Here is a 13,026-nt window from a genome sequence, read left to right on the forward strand (position 1 = left end):
CACTGTTTCCGAGCGGTGCCTGAAAACTTGTTTTCATCCTCGTGGTGATGCGTTGGTGTCAGCTCGTTCAGTAACGCCAAACTAATACTCTTTCGGCATTGAAAAGATGTTGGCGCTCGGGAAATGCATCATTGCATCGGAACTGGAAATCGGGATGTTGGTGATCGAGACCCAAGCCACGTGCCCCGCTTGGAGTTTAGATCGACGCGTGGTCTTCAAGACAGGAAAGGCGCTGCGAGTGGAGGCTGGCTGGGAATTGCTTTTTTTTGGATATTTGATCCCGGGAAAGAGTAGGTTCTTTGATGATATCACGATGTATTGCAGATGGTGATAGCATCATTGCATATTGTTGAAAGCAAATCTCCTGTTGCCTTATCTGGAGCTGCCGATTCATGCTGCCATTGTCACACCGCCAATTCTAATGAATCCGTGATTATCTCGACTGTTTAGTAGCACAGTTTGCGCGATCAGGCCAGAACGTCCGTGAATAAAAGATGGCCGGAGGAGGCTTGAGAAAGGAGAGCTGAAGCGGCAGCAGGGGAAGATTGTGATGGAGAGAGATGCCGAGATACCCGGCGTTGGCGTCGGGGGTTGTGGTCGCTCTGCACGGTGAAAGATGATGATGGCCACATCGATAATATGGCAAGTTGAGGTTTGCGCAGAGATCGCAGCTGATCGCTTCGGAACTACTGACATATTGAGAATCCTGCTCCGGACGCTATCCTCGATGTCAGCGATGCAATATCGCCCGAAGGCCTAGACCAACCGGGACATGGGAAGAAGCCGAAGATAGAGATAGGAGAGGCGAAGAGAGATTGAGACTGCAAGACGGCGAGGATTTGCCGGGGGAGAGGACCCAAACCAGATGCCTGTTATGTGGAAGTATAGAATGATTCGTATTTCCAATGTTCTTCAAAGCAGACTTCTCTTCTACAAGGCAAGATAACGGGCCAGTCGATTTCCACAATGTCTGGCAATCCATCCGACTCTAAGGGCCAAGTCTCTTCTGACTCAGAGCCCCAGTTCACAAGGCAGAAACGCATGAAGTTCGAAAATGGCCAACTCGTTGAATACTGGATCGATGTCCCCGTCGAGAAACCGAAACCTGGTGAGTACATTTCAGGTTTTTAAGTAGTTTTGACTATCACAGCGATGAATCATCGCTGATCTTTTGCGCACAGTCGAGAAGCCGAAAGGTCCGATGGAGCTCTTCAAGGAATTCAAGTTCGACGAGGACATCTCGCTCGGCTCCATCTTTCCCAGTCTAAAGGGGACCGACTTCGATGCCCTCACCATGAAGAACACGTCTATGATCTGGCTTGGCCGGGATGCCTCAGCGCTCAAGAAAGCTGGGCTGTGGTTCGAGACGGATGTTGAGTTCCGTGGCTTGTTGCAACCCATTCACGACGTCCTCCGTGATGTTTTCGCTCAAGAACAGCCCGGCCTGCATCTCTCAGCACACCTGGGCATCCAACAGGATTACAGCGACGATCTCATAGCAACTGGCTTCACCTTCAAAGGGAGTATCAACGGCATCAACCGTGGCTTTGGCGAGTTTCTCACTTTCCGCAACGCTGGTGTCGAGCTCAACGTTGTCCCTAGTAAAGGTGTTGATCTTGAGACCATGTGGGGGTTCTTTGGCACGCTGCACCTGGCCATCCCCAACTCGGTGGTGCCCCTTGTTCTGGAGTACAAGCTTCAGCCCAAGGCAGATTCTCTGGATATAGCTATGAACTTTAGCGGAAGTGAGAAGTGGGAGAGTGTCTTTGGCGTCTCAGGTCTTGATGCGAGTGTTCCTCTTGTCCACCTCGGCAACCCACCACTGACAGAATGCTGTTTTAGCTCGACAAAGTCACCTTTGGGACTTCAATCATCAAGTCGGACGTTGGGAGGACCTTGGAGTTCTCTATTCTGTCAACCTGGAACCTCGGTGGTGTTGTTGTTGAGCTGAGTGGCCACGTCAAGAAATGTTTGTATCCCTTGCCTCTTCGCCTATTTCACCTCGTCGATAGCCAACCAAGAACTGAGCAACGCTAACCCAACTGATCAGCCGGCTCGCTCCTCCGCGGATACATCAAGACGCTGACAATGGATGACATCCGCCGGCTTTTCAACACCATGACGGGCTCCAACCTCGACCCTGTGGAGCAGGACGTCCGCTTTAGCGAACTGACCGTCGAGATATCTCAAGGGCGGCTGGTGTTGTACGGCGAGGTCTGGGTTGACTCATACAAGGTCGCAGCCGCTGAGGTTCTCATCTCGGTAGACGGTGTCATGATATCCGGTGCTGTTGACGACCTTCACATCGGTGAAGATGTTTGCATCAAGCAAGCCCGTTTGGAGTTGATCATTGGTAATGTGAACCCGCCCAAACCTCCTTCTCAAGACCACACGGAAAAAGGAAAGGAGGCCACAGGGGGAACTCAACCGCCGCCTTCCAGCGTGAAAGGAGTTCCGGGACAATCACCAGCTCAGAAAAAAGGAACCCCTGTTGCAGCCGTAATCCGCGGCGATGTCGAGGTCCATACTGGCGACGTCAACCTCAACTTCAAAGTTGCAGCCGCTATTACAAAGTCTGCTGACGGCCCACTCAACTATTTCGTGTACGGCCGTCTTGACTGTGAGAACGTGAGTATCGGCAAGATGCTGGGGGGTGCCATGGGAGATGACCACCCTATGGATCTGCAGCTTGACTGCGTGACGCTGGTGGCGGCGAGTAAGGACATTTCTAACGACTACGGCCTGAATACGGCGCGGTTCCCGATCAAGGAAGGTGAAAATTACCCCCGTCCTCGGTCACATACTCTAGGTCAATAACAGCTGACAGCGGGCGTGGATGCCCACAATAGGAATCTTCCTTTGCGCTGAACTAAAGTCGGTGCCGTTTGTTGGTGACTTGTGCAAGGGCACATCGCCAGAGGACAGGTACATCCTCCGTGCTGGATATTCCAAGAAGGGCGGTCTCAGCGTCGGTATCATCTTGCCTGAGAGCATTCGAGTAGGTCAAACACGTGTGAAGTCTTCCACTCACCTGACTGACCATACATCCAGATCGAGCTATCTCCCACCGTGGTGTCCGGGCCATTGACACTCATCATTGAAACTCAGCCCGAGTTACGTGTACTCTTCCAAGCTACACTTTGGGTCACCCCCGAAGGCGAGGAGAAGCCTCTCCAGCTCGACCTTGGCGTGGCGGCCAACAACCTGCAGGCCGCAGCCTATGCGTGAGTCCCCCATATCAAACTAGAACCCTTGACTCTCCTGCTCACCTGTGAATAGCCAGATGTCTGGCTGGTGGAAGAACCCCTTGGGTTTGAGTCCTAGGCTCAAGATTGGTACGCGAATAGCTCATAGGGATAGCGCCGTGGTTTCAGGTTGCTGACATCTCACTAGGCCCCCGCCTAACCCTGGAAGTCGAGATTGTTTACGAACAGTTCCTCGCCACAGGAACACCATCCGGCATGGGCTTCGAAGGCGGCTTCGTCGTCGACGAGGTGGACGCCTACGCGCTCGCCATCAATCTCGGAACCAACCCCAAGGAGACGCTAGTCAAGCTTCAAGCAACCCGCTTCGAATCCAGCCAAGTCATCAACCTCGTCAACGCGGCAGCAGACCTAGACATCGACAAGCCCGACCGCGAGATCATTCGTTTCCAGGACGTCAATGTCTATGCCAGTCCGCTCGGCTGCATCATCGGCACACAGGTTTACCCCCCTGGCTTCGTCGTGCAGGGCAAAGCCTTCATTCTTGACAAAAAGGTCGAGATTGACTGCCGGATCGGTAGTGAAGGCCTCAAACTCAAGGGGGAAATCGAAGGCTTCACCCTTGGTCCTCTTGCAATCCGGGGCGGGAAGTGCGCTGATGGCACTCAGGGGGAAAATGCCTTCATTGACTTTGAGATCACCAAAGAGCGGCAGTGTTTTAAGCTCAGTGGGAGCGTGGCGCTCTGGGATCTTGAGGCTAGTGTGTTTGTCAAGGCACAGATCATGCCTGATCCGGAGCTTGAGTTCAATTTTGAACTGGCGTGGAGTGATCTCATCAAGTTTCAGGTCGATGGCAAGCTCATCAAGCCTGAGCCTGCTGACAGGGAGTTGGAGAAGGGCGGTGCTGGTGCCAATACCGGCGCTTTGGCGAACCTTGAAGATGCCGATTTCCAACTCCATGCTTTGATGGAGCAGCGGATCCTGACAGAGATCTCGGAGGCGATGCAGAAGTGGTTTGCAAGTGCTCAAGCGTCGGTTGACCAAGGTATAGAGGCGGCCAAACGCAAGGTGGACGAGGCAAAGCTTGAATTTGAGCGTAAATGCGAGGAGGCCAAGCAAGAGGTGAAAAGAACGCAGGCCAAGTTTGATGCTGCCATGGAGGCGGCCCAGGCTGATCTGCGAGCGGAAGAGGAAAAGTGCCGCCGGGAGCAGGTTGAGAACGAGCAGTACATCCTGGAGGAAGAGAAGCGTGCCGATGAGCACATTCGCCAAGCTGTTGCTGTCTTGGACGGGAAGAAACGGGATTTCCAGGATGACATGGACGGCAAGAAGCGTGATCTTGCCCAGAAACGGCGCGATGGCGAGGAAGCCATCAATGGCAAGATTCGTGATCTCCAGGGATCGCGGGAGAAGCTTCAGAGGGATTTCGGCAACGCTATTCAGGCGTTGGAGAGTTCCAGGGCACGAGTGAATGAGGAAGAGTGTAAGTGGTCCTCGCCCCAGGGGCATGTCGTGAACACTTTCTCACTTTCCATCTAGGGCGCGTCGATCGAGCAAGACGGGACTATGACGATGCTGTTGACGACCTTGATGACGCAGCATGGTACGAGAAGCCATTCAAGGTAGGGAGACTACTTCTGCATTTTGGTTAACTTGTACATACGCTGACGTGCAAACGAAACCCAGGCTTTCCGTGTCGGAGTCCTCGGAGCTGAGCTGGCTGTCATGAAGATGGCTCTTGGTGCGGCGAATCTCATTCTTGATGGTGCAAGATTCATCGTCGAAGGCGTCGCCTACAACATTGCACTCGGGGCTGTTAACCTGGCCGAGGGTGCTCTCCGTGCCGCCCGCGTCATGTGGGACGGCATCATTGCCGCCGCTCAAGCCGCTGTTGACGGTGTCGTGGCTATCCATGCTGCCGGAATAGAGATAGCAAAAGGGGCTGTCGTCATTGCAGAAAAGACTGCTTTGGGGATCAAGCAAGCTGCAGCAGCGACAAAGGGTGTTCTTTTGGCAGTTCAGGAAAAGATCTTGGAGGCTGCTCGAGCTGTGGTCAAGGGAGTGGCTGAGGGGATACACTTCATTGCTTTCCAGACAGCACTCGCGGCGCTCGACTTTGCACAGAAGAATACCACGTGGGTCGACATTGCAAAGGCAGGCCTCGACGCTGCCAAAGCGGTGGCAACAGCTGTTCTTGCAGCTGGAAAGTGGCTCGCCCAGCGGCTGGCTGACACGCTCAATATCGAATTGGTCGAGCTGACGGGGTCTCTCAAGACCATCACCAAAGGTGGACCTTTTACCATCCGGGTTAAGGGTTTTATTCTGGGCGAGGCCTTTGACTTCCGGGCGACGTGGAGTCCGCGGGATGTCCTGAGGTTCGTTGTTGGGCTCTGCAAGGAGCTGTGGGACAGGTTCATGGAGAATGTGCTGGAGTTGTTTGAGGCGAGCAAGTAACGAGACAGTGGAAAATTGGTAGCTTGCAAGATCAGGTAACTTAGATTAGTATCAGATTCCCAATGGACACGGAATTGTTTTGTTTTCAGGGCAATCGGACCCGTCTTCCTCTTGAAATATTCCTACATGTCCTCAAAGCCTTGGAGAGCCCCCATAGGTACCCTTCCACAATTAAAAACCACAATGAATCGTACAATGCTATCCAACCCTCCCTTCCCCCAACCAAATCCTCAAACCAAGACAAAAGAAACAGCCTCAAAGAAATCACCTCTCATGCCTCTGCCCCATAACCTCCCCACCAACAACCTTATCCAACACCCCCCCCCCCACCAGCAGCAAACATTCCCTGCCCTCCCTCCACCGCCGTCAGTGGCGACACTTGCTCTGCCCTAGGCATAGTCCTATTCATAGTTCCCACCCCCACAGGCGTAACAGGCACAGCCCCGACATTCCCAATAGTCATACTATCCGCCCCCACCGTCCCCATCGTTCCAACCCCTTGTTCATCCTGCTCATACCCCGGCAGTTCCTGCTCCCCCATCTCCCTCACCCCAATCCCAACCCCGATCTTCCTCCCTTTTTGATCACCACCCCCCTCCGAAGCAGGGAGCTCATACCTCCCCGGAGTGGGCGTCTCCCCCCGAAAGTAATACCTCAACCTCGACCCCGCCCTACTCCTCGCGTCCATCTCCTTTGGACTGGGCGGGACTTCGTCATTATTGAGATGGTGGTTAGCATTAATATTAGCCCAAGCAGCAATTGCGGCAGCGACATTTGTCCCCGTCGGTGGCCATGCAGCAGCGGAGGCAGAGGTAGGGTTGTGGTTAGGGAAGTCACCGTCTTCAGAAGGGGGACCAACGTTGGTGTCGACTCGGCCGAAGGAGTCCCTTTTTTCGTGGGAGCGGTACTCCCCGCGGATGGTGGTGCGGGAGGGGGCACGGAGGTGCCAGCCTGTGGTTAGGGTTGAGGGGTCGTAGCGGTGTTTGGATTGGGACGGGGATTGGGAGGAGCGGGGTGAACGGGGGTGGGCGAGGAGGTAGGTTAGGACGAGGAGGAGGGCGAAGATGGGGATGCCGATTCCGAGGCCGATGCCGAGGCCTATTTTGAGGGTTTCTGACGAGGTGGAGGTGGTGTCGGAGGGGGAGGCTGATGAGGGGAGGAGGAGGGCGCCGGGGCGGATGGGGAAGGGGGAGCTGGATGATGATGATGATGAACAGCATGTAGCTGCTTCGGAGGGGTTGTTGCCGCAGCAGAACTGGAGGCCGGAGGAGGAGTTGAGGGCTGAGGGGCAGGGGATTAGGGGTATTGATGGGAGGAGGTTGTTTCCTGTGGTAATGTTAGTGAGATTGTGCTAGTAGTTGAGACAGAGGGGGGGGGGTTCACGTTTTTCTGGTTGGCAGAGCCGGTTGCATGCTGAGTCGTTCCAGTCTTTATCTGTGCAGCCTTGCTGTGTCATGAGGTTGTTGGCTTGTGGGCTCATACATAGTCCGTTGGATAAGCAGTAGTCGTTCTTGTTGCAGCAGTGGGTTGTCGTTTTCGTATCTGGTGTTGATCCTGGCCCATAACACGGCACTTGGTTTGTGTCTTTGTTCCCCCACGTGTCGTAGCATGTTGGTTCCTGCGCTCGCACTCCATCAATGCGGCCGCTGACCAGCAGCAGGGCTAGCGTATTGGCCAGCCATATCGGTTTATGCGATGACATTTTGGTTGTTTTTGTTGTCATCGGCGTGCTGGTTGCTGGTCACAGTTGATTCCAGTCGTCTCATGTAGATCCACCTTTTTTCTTCCCTTGCAGTCGAGTATTCAAAAGTCAGCAACTCAAAAACAAAACAAAAAATGAAAAATGGAAAAGACAATCGCGGTGGGACTACAGAGATTGAAATGAATTATTTACGGAAGGATTTCTGGGGTGGGCGAAGGGTGGCGGCGGAGAGGATTCCAACGGCGCAGTCATCGTACTGGCCAGGGCACACAGACACCAAGTTGTGAGGGCTAAAGTGTGGGTGTTTCAATGTTTCGATGTTTCAATGTTGTGCAAGATGTGTTTTGTTGCGGCACGGCTACTCTACACGGACAAGAATGCCACGAGAAAATCAGGAAACCCTTGCAGTGGCCAATCTGCAAGTCTAATCACAATCCACGGCCAGAACCAACAAGGATCGTTATTGAAAAGAGGTTACCATGTTTGCCTTATTCCGCTCAAGGGTACCTAGGTGATCATGTAATCGACCCCAAAGGCCCTCGAGAGGAGAAGGTAGCATAGGGGGAAGTGATCGTCTCTTGTGCCACCTTACACACGCAACACCTGAGCACTTCACCTCGAATCATGTCCACTTCGTACAGAAACCCAGACACTCCGAGCTGTTGGCCCCAAGAGCTTTCGCCTCCGTGGCACAGAATCTCAGCTCTGAAAGCCGGGCAGGCTGCCGTTTAGACTCGTCCGTGTCTCCGGAAGAACATGACATCGGAGTTAACCAGGGTTTGACGCAAATCAGTAAGAAGCTTAATTGATGGCATATGATGGTCGGAGTAATCTCCCCATCCCAGGTGAAAAGAGCCATATTTAGGAGCAACCAGATCAACCGAATGAGCTTGTCCGTCAATATTCCACCTTTACCCATGCGATGGTCTGCTGTGCCGCCCACAACAGCACGCGAACCTGTGCATCGCCGCCGCGTACCTGCAGGAAACAAAATGTGCACTATGAAGAGGGAAGGTGAAGACGTTTCAAGTTGGGGCAATTCGGTCGATGAAATTGGTGATGTGCCCATCGATTATCGTGTCGAGATCAAGGTTGGAGATGTCGTCCTTGAATTGCACACCTAAGGTAGGTCAGTGCCGTGTGTATGCAGTTTAGTATGTGACTGTCTCAGTGCCCGAGATCACCAACAATAGCAAAGACCTGCGTCCGCAGCCTCCGTGAAAGAGGCCACCGAGACTCGGGGTCCAAAACCGTGCTCCATCTCCGCAGTCTGCAAGCTTGCGTCCCACAAGAACCTACCCCAAGCTCTCAACTGTTCCATATCACGATCTCTTCCACATAATGGGCGGCATATAAGGAAGGTGCCAGCCCTCCAGTTTCATTCCAGGATACAGTTCCTAACAGCTTCCTCCCACGATCCCCATCATCCTCGGTCCAGATTGTCAAGACCCTCCCAGTTGATCACATCAACCTTGCTTGATACCCTGATGCTCGCTTGCCGCCATCTTTGAGCGGGCCAACCCGCCCTATTTTCGCATATGCATCTACCTGGCTCCTGTAGCGACCGCGCGTATCTCAAATCAAAAGCATCGGCACGTTTTCCCCGCGCGGGCCATGTTGAGTTGACCGGCTTCACATAGCCCCCCGTCACAGTGAAGGATCCCGCTGCGGGAACTTGGAGATTGAGGGCGTTGGTACCGAACGGCGTGGATTCCTTTTCCCCCTGAGAGCTGCTACCTTCTTTAAAGGCAGCCTTGCCGATTTTTCAAGCATATAATCCGAGTGTTGAGAGAGATCATGATAGCGAGAATGAATAGAATGATATTTAAGTAGGTAACAATGATTTAAAGCCTGTAGAAATAAATCGTTGAAGGTCGGGTGGTGGAGATCACACCGCAAACAGAATTGTGCTGAGCAAAAGCTGTGCCATATCGAAGCATGAAGCTTTGAAAGGAAAGAAGACCTCCGTGATCCATTCTGCTTGCCAAGAATGCTGTACAACGCGGAGAGTAGCACCCTGCCGTGATATTGGTAAGGGGCTACTGTAGAAATAGCAAAGTATTATGGCAAACTGTGATGTGATAACTCTGCTGGCTGTCGGTCCGCGTTGCCAACCTCAACAGCAGACCTTTTCCGAGACCTCCTGCACGTCAAGCAGGGCAGGTCATCGGCCTCGGTCCTGGAATAGGATACGGCTTCCTCCCATTATCCGGCACACTAGCCACCCAAATCTGCAGCAAAATCCCCGGATCATTCTGCTTGTACGCACCCGGAATACTAACAGTCTCACTCGGGACATGACTCCCGCTGCCCGACACGCTGAGCTGAGCACATGATTGATAAAACTGAGCCCCCATGTTGCTGTACGCAGAGTGCAAGGCCAACAGCTCCTGCCGCAGTAGATAGTGGCCCGGTGCCAGGCAAGTAGGGATCGTGGCGTAGGACCAGCCCTTGTTGGCGATCATGGTGTCCACGCCCCATTTTCCAGTCTGAGTGTTGAGGCCCTCCTCAGAAATCTTGAACCACTTGAGATTGTTGGGAGATGCTGTGGCCGCATTGTCGACCTTGGCCATGTAGGTTGAGATGGGCCCTTTGTGGGAGGAGGCAATGGGGTGATCAGGATCGTTGGGCCATTGAGCACCACCGATGACATGGCCCCACCACGCGCCAATTCTGTCACCGGCCTTGACAGAGATTACTTGGTTGGACTGCGTGCCTCGGATACCACAGGCTAGCTGGGCGTCATTGACGTTGGTGACGGGGTTGGGCTGAGAGGGAGCGCGGAGACCGTGGAGTTGCGGGTGTTCGACGCCGTTGACGGAGACTTTCTGTTGTTGAAAAGTGGAGATCAGTCAGTCAAGGCGACGGAGAAAGGGATTTGGGGAAATGGTGTGATCGTCCGTACCTGGAAGATGCTATGAGCCTTGGCCAAGGAGGCCAGAGCAACAACAGAGATGAGCTTCATCACGGCAACGACTGATACAGAAATAGTCTCCTAGTTCTTGGGCTGGACTGGCGAGAGTATGTTTGCGAGATCAGAGCGGGTTTTAAATACCCCTTTAGCATCCAGCGCTCCCTTGCCCAGGGTAAGCCGGTGCTGAAGCTTTGAAGACGCATTTGGTCATGGACATCTCCGAGCCTGCTTGGCCAATATAGCAATATAGGGTCGTCATCTTCGATTGCAAGCTCAGCAAAATTACTGGATGACATCTCGTCACCAGCTGGCCTTGGTTGATCATCTTGCCCTATCGGAGACGTCCCCTCCGCGGTCCCCAGCCAGCCAGGTTCGGGATTTCATTTTGTCCCCAGATTCATCCACCTATCTGCCGGCGCACATTCTGCCAAGACATAGTCAGCTTTGGCAAGGCCATTCTGATGAGTAATTTCTTGTCGAGACTCATTCATTCCGCTCCCGTTGAGATGTCGAGAAATTGGAATGCTCAGGAGTTCAAGTGTAGTGGGAGGCGTCCGCTAGCCGTTGTCTTGTTGAGTACTAAAGGATTCGGTCGGTGGTATGGTCGGCCTGGCTGATAGAAATAGAATGACTGCGTTCGAGGTTTGAAAGGCCAAAACAGGTTAGGATTCTGTATCCTGAAAAACATCAGCATCCATAATCAATGCTAGGCGACGTGGATCTTCTGGAAGCATCAAACACGTACAGCCTAGTGCAGGAACACAGAAAGCTTTGACACATATAGATATTGAATTATTGACCAGTCTTGTGGTAGAGGAGGCCGGCGAGAGCACATGATTGGCCCTGGTGGAATGCCACACATGGCCAAGAGTGCGTCTCACCTTGCTCACCGCGAAGTTGGATGTCTGAATCAGACCATGACAAACATGCCGACCCCCGAGGAGATTCCCTATCGTTGTGGTCCCGATAGCAAGAATATCGGGGTAGACCTGCATTGGTGTAACCTGTTGTGCTTGCCGTCGATCAAGGAAAACACGGTTTGTCTTTGATAAGAAGAAGAGACGAAATTGGATTTATGGTCAACCTCGGGAGCATGCTGCTAGCAACGATAAGGCAGGCGAAAGTTGAGTGGTTCCAGGCGGTCGGGTCGGCTGCCGCTTCAGGTGGCCAGCTCGTGGGATGCACCGTGCCCCATAGGCACATGTGTCGCCCCGGCCCAGTGAGAACCGGTCAAACATGCTGGCCTCTGAATGGCTCTCGGGGGTCTCGGAGCAGGTAACGGCTCTGGTTCCGGCAAACGCGTGCGTGGGGGTCAGCAAGAGCAACGCACACACTTATCCGGGCCATCAGCAACTGCCATGTCGGACTCTCTCTGAGTGCCAGGTGCCTGGTTGCTGGGATGGAAAGAGCATCCGGCTACAGGCGCTAATGGCATCAGCAAAAGCGATTTCCACGTCTCTTTACCTCTCCCTCTCCTCTCTCGTTTGCCAACAAGCACTCCAAAGCATCAAACCACCCCATCTTCCACCTTCAACTTTGTCGCAGAATGAGCTTTGTACCAATCAAAGGCCGTAAGGCGAGGGTTCTCGTCTTTGGATCTGGCGGCGTGGGAACAATGGCAGCATACGCACTCGAAAAGGGCGGCATGGCAGAGGTGACGACAGTCTTGCGTTCCAACTTTAAGGCCGTCACGGAGTCGGGATTCAAGATCAACTCCATCGACCACGGCCTTGACATAAGCTGGAGTCCTACTCACAGTGAGTTGCATGGCCCCCACGGAACATGCAGAGCCTTGCTAACCAGCAAACGCAGTCCGAAACGCCAAAGATGAGAGACATTGCAGCGATAATGCCTCTCAGCCATACGACTTCATCGTCGTCGCTACCAAGAACCTTGCCGATATCACACCCGGCGTAGCCTCTCTCATCGACCGCGATGTCATATCAGACACGACAGCAATTGTCCTCCTCCAGAACGGTCTCAACATCGAGCGCCCTATTGTCGACGCTTTTCCCTACAACCCGGTCATATCTGGAGTCCCTTACATCGGTGCCATCGAGAGCCCCCCAGGCACAATCAACCATGTCAACCACGACGAACTCATCATCAGCCCTTTCCGCAATGACAATATCCCATGCAAGCTATCCGAGGATGCGGCCATGAATTTTCAAGAAATCTATGGATCATGTCCGAACGTGACCTGCATCTATGAACGTAGCGTGGAAAAGGCAAGATGGAGGAAGCTGCTTTACAACGCCTCTTACAACACAATTGCTGCCATCCTGGGCATGGACACATCCCGCATGCGTGCTTCAGAGTTCATCATCGACGACTTGGTGCGGCCGGCCATGAAGGAAATCCAAGCCACTGCCCGGCAAGTATCTGGGGTTCACCTCACGGATGACCTGATCGAGACAGTCATACGTCAGGACAACTACAAGGCCTTCTTCCGACCGAGCATGTTGCAAGATATTGACAAAGGCAAGCACATTGAGGTGGAGAACATTATCGGAGAGCCAGTCCGCGAAGCCGAAAAGGCAGGTGTCGAAACACCCACCCTCAGGGTCATTTACAGTCTTCTCAAAGCCTTGCAGTTCAAGATCAAGATTGCTGAGGGCCTCGTGGAAGTGCCAGCGAGCGGTGAGAAACTCAAGTATGGAATATCAAGGACGCGGGGAGGGTAGAGGTGGAGGGGTTCAAGGTGAGGGTTGGGGTTATTTGCGATGAAGCTCTCTGACCCCTGCCTCACGAGC

At 53.4% G+C, this 13,026-nt stretch overlaps 4 protein-coding genes across 4 annotated transcripts; 2 read left to right on the forward strand and 2 right to left on the reverse strand.

Annotated features, from left to right (window-relative positions):
* Positions 1 to 943: 943 nt before the first annotated feature.
* QC761_0085770 (uncharacterized protein) lies at positions 944 to 5,657 on the forward strand (the record flags this gene model as incomplete). Its single annotated transcript, XM_062872899.1, has 10 exons — positions 944 to 1,108; positions 1,182 to 1,786; positions 1,843 to 1,969; positions 2,051 to 2,773; positions 2,850 to 2,998; positions 3,052 to 3,224; positions 3,280 to 3,335; positions 3,394 to 4,686; positions 4,743 to 4,825; positions 4,890 to 5,657. The coding sequence occupies exons 1-10, from the start codon at positions 967 to 969 to the stop codon at positions 5,655 to 5,657; spliced, it is 4,119 nt and encodes a 1,372-aa protein (XP_062731535.1). The 5' UTR covers positions 944 to 966.
* A 307-nt stretch (positions 5,658 to 5,964) lies between these two features.
* QC761_509975 (uncharacterized protein) lies at positions 5,965 to 7,717 on the reverse strand (the record flags this gene model as incomplete). The annotated part of the gene is made up of 2 exons (XM_062880204.1): positions 7,041 to 7,717; positions 5,965 to 6,983 (listed from the first exon to the last, which is right to left on the reverse strand). The coding sequence occupies exons 1-2, from the start codon at positions 7,378 to 7,380 to the stop codon at positions 5,965 to 5,967; spliced, it is 1,359 nt and encodes a 452-aa protein (XP_062731536.1). The 5' UTR covers positions 7,381 to 7,717.
* Positions 7,718 to 8,236: 519 nt separating this feature from the next.
* QC761_509980 (uncharacterized protein) lies at positions 8,237 to 11,818 on the reverse strand. The gene is made up of 2 exons (XM_062880205.1): positions 10,265 to 11,818; positions 8,237 to 10,190 (listed from the first exon to the last, which is right to left on the reverse strand). Exons 1-2 carry the CDS (start codon positions 10,322 to 10,324, stop codon positions 9,510 to 9,512), a joined length of 741 nt encoding a protein of 246 aa, XP_062731537.1. The 5' UTR covers positions 10,325 to 11,818; the 3' UTR covers positions 8,237 to 9,509.
* On the forward strand, positions 11,351 to 12,957 carry QC761_509990 (uncharacterized protein; the record flags this gene model as incomplete). Its single annotated transcript, XM_062880206.1, has 2 exons — positions 11,351 to 12,030; positions 12,086 to 12,957. Exons 1-2 carry the CDS (start codon positions 11,820 to 11,822, stop codon positions 12,955 to 12,957), a joined length of 1,083 nt encoding a protein of 360 aa, XP_062731538.1. The 5' UTR covers positions 11,351 to 11,819.
* Between the last annotated feature and the right edge of the window lie 69 nt (positions 12,958 to 13,026).

The sequence above is a fragment of the Podospora bellae-mahoneyi genome, chromosome 5 (genome assembly GCF_035222275.1).
Source record: "Podospora bellae-mahoneyi strain CBS 112042 chromosome 5, whole genome shotgun sequence".
In the NCBI taxonomy this organism is placed as follows: Eukaryota; Fungi; Ascomycota; class Sordariomycetes; order Sordariales; family Podosporaceae; genus Podospora; species Podospora bellae-mahoneyi.